The sequence below is a fragment of the Ursus arctos genome, unplaced genomic scaffold (genome assembly GCF_023065955.2).
Source record: "Ursus arctos isolate Adak ecotype North America unplaced genomic scaffold, UrsArc2.0 scaffold_18, whole genome shotgun sequence".
In the NCBI taxonomy this organism is placed as follows: domain Eukaryota; kingdom Metazoa; phylum Chordata; class Mammalia; order Carnivora; family Ursidae; genus Ursus; species Ursus arctos.
The window spans coordinates 58,002,484-58,022,575 of record NW_026622852.1 but is presented as its reverse complement, the minus strand read 5'-3'; the positions used below and the strand labels follow the sequence as shown (position 1 = coordinate 58,022,575).

At 60.4% G+C, this 20,092-nt stretch overlaps 1 protein-coding gene across 7 annotated transcripts; it reads right to left on the bottom strand.

Annotated features, from left to right (window-relative positions):
• Nucleotides 1-550: 550 nt before the first annotated feature.
• Nucleotides 551-19,832, bottom strand: WDR5 (WD repeat domain 5). 7 transcript variants are annotated; one of them, XM_048223322.2, is made up of 16 exons: nucleotides 19,734-19,814; nucleotides 16,947-17,125; nucleotides 16,665-16,852; nucleotides 15,907-16,015; nucleotides 15,491-15,564; nucleotides 15,024-15,113; nucleotides 14,731-14,820; nucleotides 14,461-14,544; nucleotides 10,747-10,802; nucleotides 7,300-7,346; nucleotides 4,920-4,995; nucleotides 4,158-4,191; nucleotides 3,746-3,820; nucleotides 3,158-3,245; nucleotides 2,267-2,461; nucleotides 551-2,177 (listed from the first exon to the last, which is right to left on the bottom strand). In XM_048223322.2, exons 3-16 carry the CDS (start codon nucleotides 16,743-16,745, stop codon nucleotides 2,077-2,079), a joined length of 1,200 nt encoding a protein of 399 aa, XP_048079279.1. In that variant the 5' UTR covers nucleotides 16,746-16,852; nucleotides 16,947-17,125; nucleotides 19,734-19,814; the 3' UTR covers nucleotides 551-2,076. The 7 variants fall into 7 exon arrangements, with proteins under 7 accessions (XP_048079279.1, XP_057169805.1, XP_026370089.1 ...); XM_057313822.1 differs by lacking the exon at nucleotides 19,734-19,814 and adding an exon at nucleotides 18,913-19,000; XM_026514304.4 differs by lacking the exon at nucleotides 16,947-17,125 and having other exon boundaries at nucleotides 19,734-19,832.
• Nucleotides 19,833-20,092: the final 260 nt, after the last annotated feature.

Genomic DNA, 20,092 nt, shown 5'->3' with positions numbered 1-20,092 from the left:
AGGGGCACCTCGGTGGCTCGGTTGGTTGAACAGCCAGCTCATTTCGGCTCAGGTCATGATCTTGGGGTCGTGGGATCAAGCCCCACATCGGGCTCTGTGCTCAGTGGGGCATCTGCCTGGGATTCCCTCTCTCCCTCTGCCTGCGGGCGTGCTCGCTCTTTCTCTAAATAAATCTTAAAAAAAAAAAAAAAAAAAAAAAAAAAACCTTAAAAAAAAGTTGACCGATAAAGCCTGCAAGATTCTAGGTTTATATATGCTTGAAATGGTCCACAACAGAGTTTATTATTTTTAATGGATATACGAGAAGATAATCCCCCGAAACGCTAGTGGTAGCAGGAATGCAGGTGGTTCATGATCCTTGCCTGCGTTTTACATTGTCAATCATTAACACAAACAGGAACTTGCATAGTAAGAAAAGGTGTTTTTTACTAACTCTGAGCTTTCCGCCACAGCGGGCACCCGAGCAGCAAAAGGGCCACTGAGCTGCCAGCCCCCACCCCGAAAACTACCGCACATTGAGAAAGGTGAAGAGTCTTACAGGACAAAATTACAAGACATGAAAATTTTTATTTTTAAAAGAGAGAATGTATTTTTACACAAATCTACAACAGAGAATTCAAACGTAGAAAAAATAAACTATGTCCAAGGGCACAGCGCTCCGCGTCCACGCCCCTCTGCACCCCGGGGTGAGCTGTGACACCTTCGCACTTCCTATCAAAATATGTGGCAAAGCAGACCCCCTGAGCCCCCGAGCTGACCGCATGTCACTGCCGCAGTCCCCTACCACGGTCGGCCCACGCGCTGCCCTCCTCCAGGAGAGGCCAGGGAAAGAGAAGGAAGCCGGTTTCCACATGCCTTCCACTAGAATGGTCAGCGCCACCCGACCACCAGTGGCCACTGGAGGGGGCCCCGGGAGACCGTCAAGGGTAGCCCTCTAGCCCCCTTCCCAGGACTCGGGGCTGGCAGAGGGCGTTTGGACATGGGGTGGGTCCCCCGGCCTGGGAATCCCAGCACCACCCCTGCTCTCCCCCCTGCCCCAGACCGGCAACCGCGGGACTGGAGGTTCCCAGGCACACTAGCAGGCCCGCCGGAGCCAGCGGCTCCCAGTGCCGGCCTCAAGACTCCCAGCAGGCCTGTGGGTCCCCAGGTGGGCAGCGGGGGCCGAAGCCCAGCCTGAGCCCAGGCCTGCCGACCAGGGCCTCCCGCAGCCCAGCCTTGGCCGCTGCAGCGCTCGACGGGACACAGCCGGGCGGCCGGCTCCTCTCCAGCTACACTTGCCCCCATTGTTCCCGGCCCCCCTTAACGCACTCCCGAACCACAGGGGAGCCGAGTCCTTCCTGCGGGCATCAACTTCCTGCCACCTCGGAGACTTTTCATTGAAGGGCCAAGCGCGTACAGGCTCGGCGGGAGAAGGCCGCACGGCAGCCGCACAGACCCCTACCTTGTGTCACAGCTCGCAGCCGCGCGTGCTGGGGACGGGGGGAGACGCAGGGAGCTACGAGCGCGACGCCACACTGTCCGCACAGGGACCACGAACTCCCACACAAAGGGTTTTTACATGGAAATCTTACAGTGTTCTGCGTTTTCCAGAAAGACTTTGAAACACACTGGGCACAACTACAGCAGGAACCGGTGACCGCGGACCGTGTCACTAGACCATGTGCTGCACAGACGAGGGGGCTGGCCGTGGGGGCCGGGCAGGACAGGCCACGGCGGCTCACCCTGCCTGCACTGGGTAATTAGATACCAAAGATACAGAACATTGACTGGAAAAAAACACAACTCATGATAAATTGAACTTCACCCTTCTGTAATAAAAAATTAAAAATTTTTGTTGACTCCATTTGAACACAATACAGACTAGAAACTTCCTCAGACAGTGAGAGAGAGATTGGCAAGAAATGTCACCAGCAACTTTTCAGCTTTCTGGTGGTAGACACAGCCCGTCGTCCTCAGAGGCGGCTGAATCCAGGCCCCTCCCGATCCCCAGGCCCAGACCGAGGGGCGCCTTCCAGACACCGCGCTCCCGCCGCCCGGCCACCTTCCTGACGGTCCCCCCTGCGGTGCCCACAGCGCCTAGCAGTCACTCTTCCAGAGCTTGATGGTCTTGTCGTTCTCCAGCGCGGCCGAGGCGATGATGTTCTCTGTCGGGTGGCAGGCTGTCGAGATCACGACGTCTGAAACAGAGACCAGACCCGACGTCTGCCGCCCCAGGGCTGCACTCCCACCACCCCCAGGGCCCCCGCCACCGACCCCCAATGCTCACAGCCCTGCACTGTGTTGCCCACGCCAGGGACATGCAGCGGGAGCACAGCAGGCAGCCACGCGGGTGGGAAGGTGGCAGGCGGCACGACGCTGCGGACTCCGTGGGCACCAGCGTCAGCCCGACGTCGGCAGCACGAGCTCGCGGCTCGCGGGCCAGCAGAGTGGCTCCAGCAGGTACAGAGGGGCACCGGTCTCGCTGCGTGGACAACGTGCCTGCGCTCACCGGGGCCAGAGCCCATGCTCCCACTGCCCCCCCAGGCACTGCCGCTGGGCCCAGGCACACCCTGCAGGCTTTGCCTCCGTCAGGAAGCCCTCCAGCTCCAGCAGGGATGTGAGAGCCCATGGGCTGGCACCTGGGGCTACACCCCAGAACCTTCCCACCGCCCGAGCCTGCAAAGGGGCTGAGTGTCCCGCCCATGCAGCAGTGAGGGGGCCAGAAGCAACTGAGGCACAGGGCTGCTCCCTAGGAGCTAAGCCACGTGGGCAGACCACACAAAGAGGCAGCTGACCTGCAGGTCTAGGCCGTGTCCCCAGCAGGTGGAGATGGCGTTAAGGCATGAGAGAAGAACCCCTGAAGGATCTGACAATCGCTCTCCACCAAGTGTAGGCGGGGAGAGGGGGGCCTCCAGGGGCAGAGGAGCCAGCGCGGCAGCCCCTCAGAGTGCAGAGGCGCAAGGCCCCTGGGGAGAAAGCGGGTCAGAGTCCCAAGAGGAACCAGAGCCTCTAGACCACAGTGGATGTCCCCTGCCCCACGCTCGTCTCGACGGGACACACACACACAAGGCACGACCACACACGGGGCCTGCACGGACTTTGAGGCCAGGCGGCCAGGAAGATGGCCACGAAGAGAAGTCGAGGCCGGACCCAGCCGCGGCCGGCACAGCGCGCTCACCTGTGTGGCCCTGTAATTTCTGCACGATCTCCTTGGTCTGCAGGTTCCAGACGTACACCAGGTTGTCCTCGGAGCCGGACACGATCCACTAGGAACAGGAAGACGAGCCAGAAAGCCCAGGTCAGAGCTGGCTTGTGCGCAGGAGTCCCTCTCCCCGTGCGTCCACGCCCGCCCCAGGGCGGCGCTCACCCTCCCAGCTCTGCCCACGCTGCCCCTGCCCACACAGAAACGCAAGGCCACGCTCCGCCATCGGAGCCCTCCGGGACCTAAAACGTTTTCTCGAATCCCCACTCTCTCAGGGTCACGTCCGGGTCTGCCGAACGCCACCACCCACTCGAGTCCCGTCCCACCTGGGCGAGCGCATGAGTGGGGCCCGGGCTGGGCAGCAGAGCCCTCAGAGACAACGCTGCGCCCCGCACCCTGAACCCTCTGCCTCCACGAGGGAGAAGCCGTCCGTCCCAGTCACTGGTACTTCGTTCTGTGGGCACAGAGGAACGCCCGCAGGCATACAGGCCAACCTGTGATGGGGCCACCTCTCAGGAGGGACAGCGGGAAAGCGACAAGCTCCTCATCTGGGAGAAAACTTACCTTCCCGCCAGTGACTGAGAAATTGGCAAAAATGCAGTATTTCTCATTCTTGTGGCCAGTGTACGTCTTCAGGCACTGCAAAGGCAAGAGCGTCGGTATGCCCATCGAGTCACAACTGCCCCGCACTGTGGACAATCCCCGACGTCTGGAGTGCGGGCATTCCACGGCCGACAACCCTGAGCCCTGAGAGCACTCTGAGAACCCACAGCACAAAGCCACGCGACTGAGGATTTCCCTTGCGGCCCAGCGATCTGCAATCCCGAGCGTGACAAACGTGCACCACGCCAACCCCATGTAGACGGCCTCCGTGAGCCCCTCTGGCTCCAGACCCTGGCTCAGCTCTGCCACCAGCGAAACCACAGCCCAGGCCCTCGGCACCGCCCAGCCCAGCGAGCCTGCCGCCGGCACTCACCTTCCCTTTGCTATAGTCCCAGAGCTTCAGCGTGCTGGAAGGCAGAGGCGGGGGGTGAGTCACCTGCGTTCCCAGGAGTCCCTGCCGTCACCACGAGCCTGTCCCCGCACCCTCTGCAAGCACGGGCGCCCAGCAGTGGGCCCATGCCCATCGTCTGACGGCACCCGAAAGCACAGTGTGTGAACCCCCCACGTTCCTGCCACTAAGCAGAGGCTGCTAGGTGCTCCCAGAATCAGTCGGTGGCTCATTCCCGCTACAAGAGGGAAGTGGGGAGGTTCCCGGAAATGTCCAGAACAGATTTCGGTGGCAACAAACAATCCCCCCTCCCCCCTGGGCAGGAATTCACTCTTCCCAAGGGTGCTGAGGACAAGCGCCAACGGCGTGGCCCTCCGGCGAGCTTGGGGGTCGCCCAACCTGCGCTGGAGTTGGCAGGGGTTAGACCCAGGTGCTTGCCGGCAGAGCCAGAGACCGCTCAGAGGCGCCGGGCCCCTAGTCCTGTAGACAGGGGCCTGAAGGAGGCGCTGCCCCGGCCACACGGGCACCACAGAGAAACCTGGAGCCCGAATCCCTCTTCAGCCCGGAGACCCGGCTCCCAGCAGAGGCGGGGCCCTTGACACCGGCGCCGCGTCTGCATTCCGAAACCCTACGCCCACCAGACGCGTGGGCCACGTTACCGGGCTTAAACGTCTCCCATCTTTACGAGGGTAACACCGGTAGGAGATGGACGTCCCCGGCCCGCCCACGGGAGGTGGTGGCACTTACTTGTCCAAGGTCGCGGCCAAGATGTACTTGCCATTTGGGGAGAACTTCACAAAAGACACAGGAGGGTTGTCATCATCTGCATGGGAAACGCGGAGACAGGATGACGGGAGGGGCGCCGGGCCAGTGCCCATGGGGGGAAAGGAGAACAGCCCCCCCATCACCACACAGGGCCATCCGAGTGGGGACGCTGCCACCGGTGCCCACACCGCCACCTAGAACAGGTCCCCGAGAAGTCCAGCACACCTCCCTTCGCCCGTCCCCGGCGCCGGTCACAACGGCTGGTTCTCCTCGATGTTTCTCGGGTCCCTAGCGGGGGCCCGACCACCCCATCTGCCACAAGGGCTTTAGGAGCGAAGGGCCTGTGGCCAATCAAACTCGGGGTGCCTGACCTTCCGCCAACATGGCGTTTGTAAGAGGACCCAGAGTTATGTTCCTCCGTGAAGCAGTCTGCAAATGCCCCGCCAGACTGAGAATATCACCACCAAGGAAAAAAGGACTCGGGTGAATCATCTCAGATGTTTTCTGCCGCCTGATCAGAGCAAAAGGGCTACAAATTCCCTCCAGCAACAGCCCTGCTGGCAAGATACCCGCATCCTCACTGCTACACTCGGGTCTGAAAGCTCACCCGGGCGGCCCAGGAATTCGGGTAAGAGCCACCATCAGGGGCCGCCCAGGGCAAGGCCAGCACTTGCAGCCGCGTGACAGCCCTGTGACCCTCACATCGGGAGAGCGCGTTTCCCCCCAGGTGAGAAAGACAGAACCGGGGCCGTGCACCCTGGTGCCGGAGCGGGGGGAGCGGCAAGCCGCATTACCACCTCGAGGGACCTGGCCACCGCACGCCGGGGGCCGCTGCTCCCTCCGACACGTCCCAGACACTGCAAAGGCACATGAGAAGGCGTGAGGCCGGAGGGCCCTCCTTGGGGCACAGGGGCCACACCGGGAAGGCAGGCCCCTGACTCAGACAAGGCGAGGTAGCGCCGGTGTTTCTGACTCAAGCTCTGGGACCAAAGCGTCGCTGGGTCCGAAAAGTTCTAATCCCCTAGACCTGACTAGAAACGGGCTGGGGACGGGGCTACGCACCGCCCCTTCCTCCTGGCAGACGCTGCGGGGCTCCAGCCCTGGTGCTGGACCTGCTTGCCGCCATGACTTAGTTCATGACATTTCCAGGCCTCCGTTCCCTGCCCGGCTGTGGGGTGGGGCGCCGTGAGGATCATGTGTGGGAACAGCGACGCTTAACACACGGCGAGCACCAGGACGCTGCAGTGGCGCGAACAATGGCACTTTCCTGCCAGGTGGAGGTGGCTGTGCCAGGCCTCTAGGGCCAGACGCTGTGGACACAGCATGGGGCCACGTCATCAGACTCATAAAGCAAAAACCGCACAAAGGCCACCATCATGGGCTGAACCGCGTCCCTCCCAGACTTCTCACAGCAGAGCCCTAACCCCAGCATCTCAGACCGTGGGGCTCTATGTGGGGACGGGGCCTCGCAAGGGGTGACTTGGTTAAAATGCGGCTGGTACAGGGGACCCTACTCCAATCTGACCAGCGTCTGTACAAGAGAAAAACTGGATGCCGGGGCGTACACACACACAGGACAACCAAGTGAAGACACGGCAGGAAGGTCGAGGAGAGGCCGCAGAAGAAACCGGGCCTGCCCACGCCTGGATCTCGGAGGCCAGCGTCCAGGATGTGGGGATAAATCTGTGTTATGTCGGGTACAGGGCTTTGGAGGCAGCACCTCCCGGGCGGGTCAGAGGCCAGCCCCCTTCCCCGGCCCACCAGCCAGTTCTCGCCCTCAGCACAGAATTCGACCACCTGCCCTATTTCACACTTGAACCTAAAACCGCAGGGACCCTCCAGGCTGACCCGAGGTGACCCACCTTCTCAAAACCCTCCCAGGGCTGCCCCCCCATCGCCTTCAGGGCTGAGCTCAGGGCCCCACACGGGCCCAGCAACCACCTTCTGGTCACACATACACCTGCCGTCTGCAGAGACCCCAGTGCCTGGTCCCTGAGCTCATCTGTGACACCAAGAGACAGGGTGCACGCACTTCAGGGCCGGGGCTCAATCACGTCTGCTCAAGGAATGATCCAAGGAGAGTCCCCACCAAGGGTCTGCCAAGTGCAGGCAGAGGGTCTGAGGGGCTCACGGGGCTTTTGGAGGACACGGCCAGGCAGTCCCGAGCAGGGGCTGACAGCAGACAGCAGACAGCAGGGGGCCCAGCCTGGAGAGGGTACGTCATGGTACTGGAGGTCAGCAGGAAGGAGCTGCCAGGACGGAGGAGAGGGGGCTTCCCAGAATACACACGATGGAGGACGGGGAACGGCAACCACCACTGGGAGGGACGCCCCGCTGGAAAGCCCACGCCAGCAGCACTCACCGATCAGCGTCTTCAAGCACTGGCCCGAGGCGGTGTCCCAGATCCGACTGCAACGCAAAACAGCAGCGGGTTTTACAAAGCGAGTGAGGAGGAGCGGCCCGAGGTGTTCTGGCTCCCAAGCAAACACCGATTTTGAGACTAATGCACACTAAGTCGTACTTCAATTATCCACACTGTTCCACTTCATCGTGCTTCCGCGACTCCCCTCACGCCTGGGGCCAGAACGGGCACCGCACACACGCCACGCTCACGCTGCCCCACATGTTGTCACTTGCTCTGCCACGGGAGGCACGGTCACGAGGGGAACAGAGGCCACAGAGGAGGGCACCAGGAGTCCAACCTGTTTTCTGGCACAAACATTCCAAGCCTGCGGCTGCTCGGGACTTTCTTCCCACAGAATTAGAGTATCGTATGGGATTTTCTGGACGTCCCTCCAGTTCAGGAGCAAGAGAACGTATTCAAGGAGCTGCTGCCCCAGAACGGACGGGCCAGTCCCAGCGTGTCTGTGACTCCCGTCCACGCAAACACATCTTCAGCAGCAGACGTGCGTGCGTTAGCGCCTATCCCTCGGAGGCACGGATGCCCAGCAGCGGGGGCACTGGCTCACAGGGTTAACACTTCACTTTCCTAACGTCCTCTCCCACCTTCCCAACCCCCGCCGGGGGGACACCCTGGCCTGGGACATCACTGGCTGCAGGGACGCTTCCGTGCTGCTAACTCCCTGACCGACAGGGGCGGGGGCGGCCAGCTTGCACCCATGACCGGCCCCATCAGGCCCCTCTTCTGGGAGGGACGCCCCCCCGGCAGCGGGTGCTGTGTCGCGTCCTGTGGCAGGCACACGTCAGGGCTGGGTGCTACAGTGACCGAGCATTGGGGTCGCTGTCCAGCCAGCAGCCCGCCCCCCACCCCAGGTTCTCTTCGCCCTCCCGGCACCAGCTCAACTACATTCCCTGCAGGTCCTGAGTCCACTTCCTCTCGCTGCAGAAAGGCCATGGGGGGGCTCTCCGTGGAACTGCCCAGTCTGCCAGGCCAGGGGCACGGGTCCACACCAGGGGACGTGCACACACCCCGTCCCCATCCCCCAGCTCGCTGCTTCCTGTCCCCTTAGTTACACTTTGTCATCTTCTACACACGGTCCTCCTCTTCCCTTAGACGTACCCTAAGTTCCCTCACATCTCTGCCGCCGCTCCTGAACATCTGTGAACTGCTAACGCCAGTACCAAGGAAGGCTGTTTCCAAACCCTCCCCCTCCCACTCGGTCACGGCTTGACAGCGGCAGGGCCCAGCGGTTCCGAGCCTGGGCACCGGAGCCCACAGTGTGGCACAGATCCTGGCTGCCACCCACCCACCCACGCACGCGGGGCGGACAACCGGCAAGTGTTCAGCCTGCCTCTGCTCCCCTCCTTCCGAGTGGGGACGGGGAGGCCAGGGACAGGGCCGCTGTGAGGCTGGAGTTGGCGCTGGTCAAGTGCCATGTGCCTGGCTCCTAATTCGAGAAACAGACCCTCCACGAAGAGAGAAAGCTCTATCCCATTAACAAGCGGCTCCGAACATCATGAATAAGGGGCAGACAGGCCTGGTTTGCTCCTGATTTAACTAGAAACGGATTTAGCGTTACTGCATGTTATCAATGTCACAAAGCTTCTAGTGAACAGTCTCCTTCGCTAGTCTCCACTGGGCGTGGCTGCCGGGTCCTTGCAGGTGCCTGCCTGGCCTCTACTAGTGACCCATCGGGGAGGTCTGCCTTTGTTGACACAATTCGTCAGACTACACACTTCCTGAAGTTGATCACGCTGTTACAACCCCTTCACTGTTCGAGAAACCCACGTGGTCGGGAACTACTATTTTTCAAGGCACTGCTGGACTCAGCTTGCGAACGTTCCCTTGGAATTCTGACATCGCGATTCCCGAGCGAAGCATCCTCCATGGCTTTCTTCCCAGACTCCCTACGGAGCTTGGGGAGAAGGGTCACGCTGGCCCCATCGGTGCTTCAGATCAGGGGCCCCCACCTTGTTCCGTGGCCGGAACAGCTTCCCTGCCTTGCAAGTCTGGGATCCAGCCCAGCTCCAGCGGGAGCTCACAGGCCCCCAACCATGGGAAGACCTTCCTTGGCCAACTGAGCAACCGGGAGCTCCCCGCATGCGCCCCCCCCCCCCGAGCGTGGCATGCCTGCACCCTGCTTATCCCCCCTGGCTCCGTACTGGGGCTGCTCCTCCTACCAGGCCGGCCTCAGTAAGACACAGATTTTTAATTTTTCCTTTACTTCTCCCTCCTCTCTAGAAAGCTTTCAGAGCCCACCCACGGGCAACCCCGAGACTGTTCTGGGCTTGCGGGACACCGCATACGCTGCAGACGCAGCAAACCCACAGCCGCGGTGTCGCTCAGGTCCAGCAGGCCCCGGACGCTCTCCTGCGGACGTCTAGAAGCCATGCGTCCTGCCTCACGGTCCTTGCGGCCCTAGGTCCTGTCCGGCCACGCACGGCTCGCTCTTTCTCTCTCTCCTCGGGGGGACACTCCATCCGTAAGTACCAGTGACATTGACGCTGCTCTGTGCTTTATGCCTGACGCCGTGCACCCACCCTTCAGTGTCAAACCTTTACCATCCCTGTTTTAACCGTTTCTTGAAAACAAGAGTCAGAAAGGTTTCTCGTGCAACCTGACAGCCTGCAGCGAGGGGGTCCAGTGGCCACCGGGACGCCCAGCATGGCGCGTTTCCTCCTTCCATGGCATTTTTACTGGATGATTTGTTACCCCATTTCCTCTTTCTTGTTTCCTTTTTGCTAAATATAGACTAATTTCTAGCCATGCTTTCATTCTCCCTTGTAATTGGAAAGCTCTTCACGGGTCATCATGCAGCCAGCGGCCACTGCCTACTGACCTCCTCCCAGCGACCATGCAGGACGGGCAGGAGGCTGTCCCCTGCACCCTGCAGGCCCAGCCTGGTGCTCCATGCCCGCGTGCCCCCATCAGGGCATCTGCCGACTCAGACTGACATTTACTTCTACATTTTCTCTCATGCCTCTGACAGAATCCTCAACACTCAGGTTACAAACTCTGAGCTGTACAAGCATTATTCGTTCAGGCTAAACAACGTTCCACGTGAAACCACGTCCCCCCTTCCTCCTCACCTCCTCCGTCCTGGGATTTCCACGCCACATCCTCCACGGGACGTGAGGCTGGTCCTGAGCCCACGCGCCCCCCACGCCCACGAGCTGGTCAAGGGCACACTCCAGCGCCAAGGAGCGGAGTCTGGAGCAGGAGCGCCTCCCCGTACCAGCAGCTCTCCCTCCGGCCCTGCGTCAGTCTGTCCGCCGCAGCCCACGACAGCAGAAGCCCCTCGCGGGGACAGACTTCCACCTGCCCCATTCTCACCGCTGGCCCCCAGAGGCCAGAATACTGCCCTTAAATAACATGTGCTGAGCAAATGCAGTCAATTTCTCCACTTACCAGAGACCGTCGTAGCTACTTGACACTATCAAGGATCCGTCCCGGTTAAAATGAACCTGAGAACGAAGTGAACGGAAAAAAGACACTTACTTCCAAGTGGTCAACACAGACTGCGTCCTATCTGAGTGGCCCCCCTACTCGCGAGTGCCCTCCCTAAACGCTCGCCGTCTTGCTGAGCACTGAGGAAGTAACGCGCTTCAAATTCGACGGATTTCCTGCCGACGCTGAGAGACACTCAAGTGACACAAATAAAGTGAGTTTTACCAGGTGTCTCGAGCAACAGGCCTTGTTTCACGATGGATGACTGAACTCAGAAGGAAAACCAACCCCGGACACATCCTGAGAAGCTGAATCGCTTACTGTAAGATGTATCCTTGAAAAGAAACAAACGCGACCAAGCCTGAGCAAGAAGAGGCCGGGCCTGGGGAGCAGGGCATGCCCGCGTGCGTGCGTCGGCCGCTGCTGTCGAGGCAGCCTGACCAGGACCCGGCTGAAAACCACCTCCCCTGGCCTCACATTGAACAGAGAAAAACCGGGAGAGAAAAACTCACTTGATGGGTAACCACTGGAAGAACGCGCTCGGGCACGGCCCCCAGCCCGCCACAAGGACTGGGAATCTCAGGCACCCAGGCCGCTCTGAACCCCGCACCTCAGGTCGGGGGTGATTCCCCATGTGCCGGTCCCCAGGGCGCAACCGGCCTCTGCTCCCTGCACCTCTGTCACCCGAATGCCCTGCCCCCTCAGCCCCCGTGGCCACGCACACCTCCACAGCCCGACGAGCCCCAGCCTCCCAACTAAACCATCTTTGTGTTTCTTTCCTGCTTTCCCAGTGGAATCCCAGTGGGAGTAAAGGAGCCACGGTGGCAGATGAGTCCATCGCCAACTTCTATCATTTCTGAGTCCTGGGCAGACTTTATCCAGGATAAGCCTTTTTGTAACAACTAGCACCTTTCTGAAGCCGTCTTGCTCCCTACGACCCGTGACACGTTTTCCACGTGAGACCGAGCGGCACCGGGGGTGGGGGTGGGGCCGGGGCTGCCTGTTGGTCAGTGGGCCTCCACTCCGGCGCCACCACCCCAAAGGCCGGACCCCCCGGCCGTGGGGCTGCCCGCAGGGCCGCACCCTGCCCGACCGACCAGATGCCAGCAGCACGTGGCCACGACAGCCAGGCTGTCTCCAACACTGCTGGACATCCGCAGGGGCCGAGTCACGCACCCGGGAGCACCTGCGAGCTCGCTGCACTGAGCGCCAGGCCCCCGAGTCGCACCACTGCCACATTCTCAGTGGACGCGGGCGACGTGGGGCTGCGAGACATGGAGAAGCCGGGGTCTAGACTCTCGGGGCCCCGCCAGCCGCAAGGACGATTTTACACTCTCTAGTAGCTGTGGCAGGAAGGTAACAGGTGGGATGAACTTGGCTTTACTGAACCCAGAGTCTCTACGGTATTGCCCCAACACGTGACTGGTGCTGAAGGCACCCGCGACACGCCTCACTCCCCCTTCCGTCGCACTGCCTGTCGAAGGCCGAGCGCACACAGTGCACCTCGCGCTCACGGCATCTGGATCCGGGCTCCCAGCACTAAAGGGGCTGCCCCGCGGCGCACGGCTGGCAGCCTCGGTGCCGGACCGCTGGGCCCCACAAGCTCTCCACAAGACGCTCGACGGGCTCTTCTGTTGTCCTTCTATGCCTACCGGTGGTTTTGGCAGGACGGGCTCGCAGGCCAGCTACTTAACCGTGACCACCCGCTCGTCAGCCCCTCAAGGTAACGGTCTTTCTAATGCGCTGCCATCTGTCCAACCTCGTTCTTCCCTTTCTTAGGATTTGCAAAATAGTCTATCGCAGCCCATGGCACGAGACACTAACGAGCTGACATGGGGCCCCACGGGCTACCGTGCCAACCGTGCTTTGCCTTGCTCCCAACCACATGTGGACCTCCCCGCTGGCCGATGCAGCTTGGCCTCTCCTTCCCACCAACGCGCAGGTGCGAAACAACACGGCTGCCCTGTACATCCCCAGAGTAAATGTAAGCACTACGAAGACACGAGTAAGACAACAAGTCAGACCCTAAGGGGGATGCCAAGTCCGCGCTCAGATGACAGTCACTCCAAGCTCTCTGCAGAGCGGCGGGGGAGGGGAGGACACCTGGCAGACAGATGAGCTCATGTAAAAGCAGCGAAGCAGGAAACGGGCAGTACAAGGAAAATCCGCAGGCCAAGTGGCTGCAGCAAGGGCTGCAGGATGAGACAGACAGGAGGGCCCTTTCAGCGAGGAAGCTAACGCAAGAGGAACCCCGGCAGGAGAATGTGGGGGCCAGACTCAGGTGGGAGGAAGGGCGGGGACAGGGCACCAGTGGAGGGCGTGTTGTGAGGCTCGAAGCTCCCAGACAGATGGGCTGGAAAGCCGCGTGCCTCCTACACACGATGATGACCTCCTCAAGTTCACCCGCGGAAACGGTCACGCGGGGGGTAAAGCTGTCCAACGAAGGTGCTCACTACACCCCTGGCTGTGACGTGCGAGTTACAAGCAACGCCCGACAAACCCTCCCACGGGACGCACAGCAGCACAACAGCAGCCACGCCGCACTCCCACCACTCGCATGGAGAGATACGGCCCGGGGGAAGACACGTATTTAAACACCCCAACGGCTCCGAGGGGAGGCCAGCTACCAGCAGCGGTCCTGGAGGGTGCGGGCCCAGGAGAGTCTTTCTCCTCGCTACATCTGTCTGCCCTTCTTAAAACGAGTACATGTCACTTCCACGGGAAACAAAAACTTTACAAACCCTGCAACTGCTCAGGCTGAGTCCCACCCGCAGCAGCCCCCCCCGCCCAAACTCGCACTCCTGCGACTCCCAGCCTTCCCTCAGCTCGCTTCCCGGGGCCTTCCCACATTCGCTGCCCTGCTCTCCTCCGACTGGGAGTCCAGGGCAGAGGCCAGAGCGCGGTGGGGCCAGGCCCCGCCTCCACAGCACGCCGCCCTCCTCAGAGCCCCAGGCGCTGGCGGGGACTCTGGGCGGCAAGGGCCCCTCGAGGCCACTGCAACCAGCGCACTATACGTGTCCTCTTCATATCCGGGCTCTGCAAATGGTCTCGGCTGGGTGAAAACGCCCTTCCAAAGCTGAAAATGCTTAAAATCACTCACCTACACGATTTCAGAAAGTGAAAAGGACCATCTGCTCAGTAAAAATAAGCACACTGTTTACACGATTCCTTCCCCTTTCCAAAAAAAGGCAAACTTGGCTAAGAAACAAGTCCAGGCTCTCTGCTGACAAAGGAATCTCTTGGCCACTTTCAAGCGGAGAGGTTTGTGATACAATGGACGCGTTAACCACGCACACTCGTCTTGCACACTGCTGGCGTGTGCACAAGGCAGGACACGGAGCACACACTGAGGGTGCTCGTGGGGCTCCACTCCCCACTGGCTCTCGCCCTCCCAGTGGGTCATCCCGACCTCCTCCACCACCACCCGAGGATCAAAGCCGCTCCACTCCAAACTCACTTCTCCGGGGCCACGCTTCCCAGTGCACAGCCCTCTTCCAGGCCTGGCCACCCTACCGGTCCCACAGGATTCGGTTCGGGGGACGCCACACCCAGCCCCTCGCCCACCTGTCCTTTCATGGACCCAGGACAGGAAGACCCCCCGCGGGGTCCCCAGTGCCCCCTCCCTGGCCATCACCCCGTCCTGCTGCGCGGCGTCCAGAGTTCAGTGGGACTCACAGCTGAGACCGGGTCCGAGTGTGCAGGCAGGGTCTTGAGGCACTTCCCTGTTTTCACGTCCCATATCCTCACGCTTTCGTCAAACTGAAGATAAAAGAAGAGGTTAAGGCCGTTCCGTAGGGAGAGGGGAGATAACCGGTCCTCTGGAACCCAAGACCTGCCACCACTACCCCTTGTCCCCCGGCACGGCAGAGAAGACTCACGGCTCAACTCCCCAAGCCCCAGCTACAAAGAACCACTCGCCCCGCCACCCAGAGGCATCATACTTACAGAGCCCGAGACGATGAGGTTGGACTGGGGGTTGAAGTTACAGCAAAAGACGTAGTTACTGTGCCCCTTCAGGGTTTTCAGACACTTTCCCTAAAACCAAGTATCGTGAGACTAAGTTACTCCCAACAGTTATTTCAACACCGAGCCCACAGCAGCCTGACAACACATCTCCTACCAAGCGGGGCCGCCCGTGACCAGCTGGTCCCCAGACTGCCCTTAGACTCCCACGCGGCGGAGTCTCCCCTTGTCTACGCACACAGACTCTGCCAGGAGGGGGGCCCAGAGCAGCTTACCGAGCTCACGTCCCAGATCTTTAGGGTTTTATCATCTGAGGCGGAAACAAGGAGGTTGGAATCTGACGACCAGGCCACATCTGATATCCCCTGGGGAGCAAAAACACACGGTCACCACCTTGACGGGACAAAATACAGTTACCAGCAAAGGTCAGAACACCCATCTAAAGATCAAGAAGCACATCGCTCCGCTATCCAAACCCGCTAGCTACTCCTGACGACACAGACGGACACCACACGGTCCCCAAAGGAGAAGCATGTTCTCCTAAAGTCAGGCAGAAACTTGTCTGGGAAGGTCAGAAGTATTTGCTTAAAAAACAAGAGGCAAAGAACTATCGAAAAACTCGGGGCGGCGGGGGGTACCTTGGATCTTAACCTGACGAGCCCTGGGGATGGGCCCCACCCCCTTGGACCGGTGGAGCTACAGCGGCCCACCATCGACCTCAGCATGCAGGGCTCACACCTACCAGCTTGTGGCCAGATATCGTTTTCTCAAATTTTCCGTCATACGCTCCCCAAATTTTAATGAGCTTATCAGCAGCTGAAAGAAAACCAAGGAACTGGTGTGCTTCAGCCATCCCGAGTGCAAAATCTAGGCTTCCCACAAGAGCTGTGGGAACAGTGTGAATCCCCCGGGAACCCACGTGAACACGCTCCATGCCCAGGGAACAGCCAGCACTCGGGCACTTGCCGCACGCACCCTTCCCCTCTCCCCCAGGCCCGTCACTTCCAGAGTGACAAAGGGCCCCAGCCAGGGCGAGGGGCACATGGCCTGCCGCAATGCCCCAGCAGCAACATTAGAAAGCAAGCCCTCCCATTGTCCTGGGCTTCTGGTGCAGCTCACACGGCCTCTGGCAAGAGCTGAGGCCCCGGTGATACGTACACGAACTTGCCAGCCACTCCCCATTCGGGCTGAATTTCACGGAGGACACGGCTTTCGTGTGGCCAGCCAGGGTGAATTTCAGAGCGTAGTTTGGTTTAACAGGGGTAGGCTGTTGAAGAGACAGCACCAGTCACCAAAAGCACTGTGCTGGTTTCAAGCTCAGACCCACCTTCTGAGCTCCAAATCCACATTCCAAGTGCCTTCTAGACCCTCTGGAAGTCACCTTTCAAACTGGACGGGTTTCAACCTGGGCTATTTCCCTCCACAGCCCTGCTTCTCCTGCAGGCCCCTCCTCAGGGCCCCAGCTGCACCAGGCCAGCTCAACACAGAGGCCTCGCAGGGCCCCACCCCACCCCCAATGCGGCCGGAAGCACCATGTGACGTGGCCGCGACCCCACGGCTGGTGAGCACAACCTGAGGGCCGCAGCCCTGCTCAAAGGCCCGAGTGTGCTGCCTGGTGTCCACCGAAGGGGTTGGCACACCTGCATGGGCCCCAGAAGTGTGGAACCAGGGAGGGGGCTTCATGAGAGGCTTTCTGGGACTGCAGAGAATCTTACGATCAGCACCAGGGATCTATGTTGTGGATAAGGCCCCTTCCCCAGAGGACAGGTCTGAGCATCCTCCGCACGGTAAACAAGCACTGACTGGGTATGTGGTCCATGAATAAAAACGCCACGTCTGAGGAAGAAGCATCTCGGAGGAGTGCTCGGCCCAGGCGCCCCTGGCGGTTCCCCCAGAGCCCTCAGGGACGTGCGTGCCTTGCTCTGCGTGGCTGAGGAGGAAGGGGTGGGCTGTGCTCTGGCGGCCTCCGTCTCTGGCTTCTTCTCCTCCGTTGCCATGGCTCTAAAGCCCACCGGGCAGGGAGACGCAGGCAGAGGAGATCACTGCTCCGAGCGAAGACTCCCAGTGCAAAGAGCCGTCTGCTAAACGAAACCTATAGTGGGGACTGAAGCCAATAAACAAACCGTATTTTAAAAGTTAATTCCCAGGAAAAAAAAAAAGTTAATTCCCAGAAAAAAGGATGAAAAACCTTTGCCCACCTTGCTGCAGACACACTGTTCCAAATGAGGAACTTGTCCTATGTGTGGACCTAACTCAGCACTAACACTCTTCAGATGCTGAGACAGCCCGCCCCGGCCCCTTTTGTCAACGTAATCCAAGGCCCCACCTTCAAGGGTGCTCCCTGCTGTTATCCTTGTCAGTGGGAATGCAGCACGGTCTAGGCAAACAAAATGCAATTTTCTTCAAAGAGCCCTTGAAACGTTAAGAGAAAAAAAAAAAAAAAACCCAACCCAAATTACAGAGACCGAGCTTCAGGGTGTAGAAATTTGGGAACTCGTCCAAATCCTCACAAGTGATGCAACAGGGCTTAACTGCCATGTTTGAAAATACACAAGAGCAGATCCCCAGTGGTCCGTGCCTCCCGGGGGCTTCCCTGTGGCCGGGTGCAGACACAAGGCTGCCTCCAGAGCCCTGGCAGCTCCGAAGGTGCTCTGCCCCTGGTGAGGCGACAAGACACAGTCGGGAAGCGCGAACCAGGGCCAGCCCTGCCTGCTGCCTGCTGCCGAAGCCTGAAGAAGCCTGAAGCATACACAGATCGGCTGCAAGCAAGCTCACGCTGCAGGAGGGGAGAGACTGCAGCTCAGTGAGGATTCAGCGTGACAATGGGAGCTACCCAGACTGTACTGCGAGCGACTCGGTTGCTGTAGCACAGGATTCCAGAACCTGGATGTGTCTCCTAGAAGCACACCGGGTGACTCTGAAATGGGGGGAGCCACCAGGGCATCCTCGCAGACATCACTGGCCATCCAATTTCCAGAAGCGTGCACCACCGTTCATCTAACGAGTTTACAGTGTAAATTCTAGCTTGGCGCTTAAAACTGAAAGCTTGCACGACTCCTTTTCACACCAAGGCAAAATGGAAGCCATCAAAAAAAGAACACATCTCAAACTCTTTCTCCAAGAGGAGGGGAGAGAAATTACAATACAACACAGCCGTGCAGAGCAGATGTGGCCCCTGCTGGCTACCTGGAGCAAGGACTCCCACCCAAGGATGGATCCTGCTGCACCCAAAGCCCAAGTACCAGGGCGGGGGAGGGGAGGGGCGCATAATCGTGCCCAGGGACAAAAGTGCTGGCGCAAAGCTGGTGCTCAGTAAACGCTAGCTGCTTGGTGATTAAATTTAGCGCAACCTGGCCATGCCAATTAACCCAAGTGCTGCCATCCCCCAGGTGGGTTGGACAAGTGAGGTGGGGGGGGAGCTAAGGAAGACAGCTGGAAAGGCTGTTTCACAAAACCTAGCATCTGAAGAAGGTTATCGGCATGAGCCAAGAGAGGTGTGGGGGAGAAACAGCAGTGGGAACAGAACAGGCTTCCTCTGGGGTAAACAGGGCAGCTCTGGGAGCCCAGCTCCTTTTAACATAAAAATTGAGACCCACCAGGAGGTGGGGTGTGACTCCTGGCGAACTACCTGCCCTCAGGTGAGGACCAGGGACGACAACAATCTCACAGAAAAGGCGTCAAACCCCTCCCAGCTCAAACCCAATCCGCCAATCCCTCGGGCTAGCAAAACATTAACACCCAAAAAATCAGGGGGACCGCAAAGAAGACAATTTCTTGACTCAACGCCCCTGGTTTCCACTTAAGAGGGGGGGAAAGCCTTGCATTTGGGGAAGCAACTGGGCAGCCAGGGAGGTACTAGCTTCTCAAGAAGTCCAAGAAGGTGAAGGCAACCGTGCTGCGGGGAAGGCCTCCAGAGCACATGCTACGCGCTCCCTCTCAACACTCCCAGCTCTTCCACCCAGGTGAGCCTGACCACCCAGGGCTGAGCCTCCCAAGCCTGAGTGCTCCCCTGCACTGCTTGTAAAGTGTAGATTCCTGGACTCCACCCCAGGGAGTGGGCCCACAGGTGAGGTAACCTGATGACTCGCAGGTGGCCAGACCAAAAGAGCGGCGGGAATGCCGCTCTCCCCACCTGTTCTGCAACCGGCTTCCGTCCTAGTTTACCTATCTGCCTTCTAGGGGCCGGGCCAACCTCAGAGGCAGCGTCTGGCACAGCACCTGCCAGTGTGTCTGAAGGGCTTGGTAAACGGACCTGGGTGGGTAGAAACCGGCATGAGAAGGCTGGCAGGGAACGTCTCTGCCATCACCCAAAATGGCTCTGGCACACTAGACTGGAGGTGGTGGGAGGCGCTCTGGAAGGAGCCGAGGTCTCTCGCTGCGTGAGGGCGACCCGCACCTGGGCAGCCCGGCTTCTCAGGGGAGAGAGGGGGCCTGGCTGCCTGGGCTGAGGGCGAGCAGCAGGTTGGGGTAGGGGGCGTTTCTGCAGAAGAGGAGAGTAGACGGGTCTGCGCGCCACAACCAGGCACCAGTCGGTGGGTCTGGGGTCTTTCTTTGGAGGAGCAGCGGAGAGCAAGGGGAGACGCGCGCTGGCTGCTGAAATAAGTCACAGTTCCCAGGCTAAGGGCTTGTCACCTGGCCGCTGGGGGAGGGGAAACTGGGGAGTGGCCGCACGGGTGGGCGCTGGGGGTCCCCGGGACCCGCTGGACGGTCGTGGGGGTGCGTTTGGGGAGGGGGGCCGGGACCCGAGTACGGGGAGGGGACCGCCGCCGGGGGCTGGGCGCGGACAAGGGGCGCAGAGCTGGCACCCGGAAGGGAGGCGGTGGGGGCGCGGGGCGCCTGCACAGGGAGGGCCCCGGCGGGTCTGGGCCGGGACCTGGGCCTGGCCCGCCGGAACACGTGCGGCGGCTGGGCGGCCCTGAGGGACAGCCGGCGTCGGCCCCTTCCCGCACCCCAAGTGCGGTCCCCGTGCTGGCGGCCCCGCTTACCTGCCGGCCGCGGCGGCGGGGCGGGCGCTCAGGGCGTCGCGTCGCCGCCGCCTGGGCGGGAGCCGGGCCGAGCTGGACGAGGCGGCGCGGGGGGGCGCCGGCAGTGCGCGTGCGCGTGCGCGTGCGCGAGGGGCGGGGCGGCGGCGGGGCGGGGCGAGTGCACAAAGCCGTCCTCTCGGAGGGTCACTACGGGGAGCGGCGAGGTGCAGAATGCCTCGGGCAAGCCCAACGCCTTAAAGAGACGGCTCGCCGAGAGCGCTTTCCTCTGCAAAGAGGTAACCTCACAGTTGGCGGGTGTAGGTCCTTCTCGTGTACTTTCTAAAAACGGAAGTATGATGATACCTCCAGGAAAGTGCCAG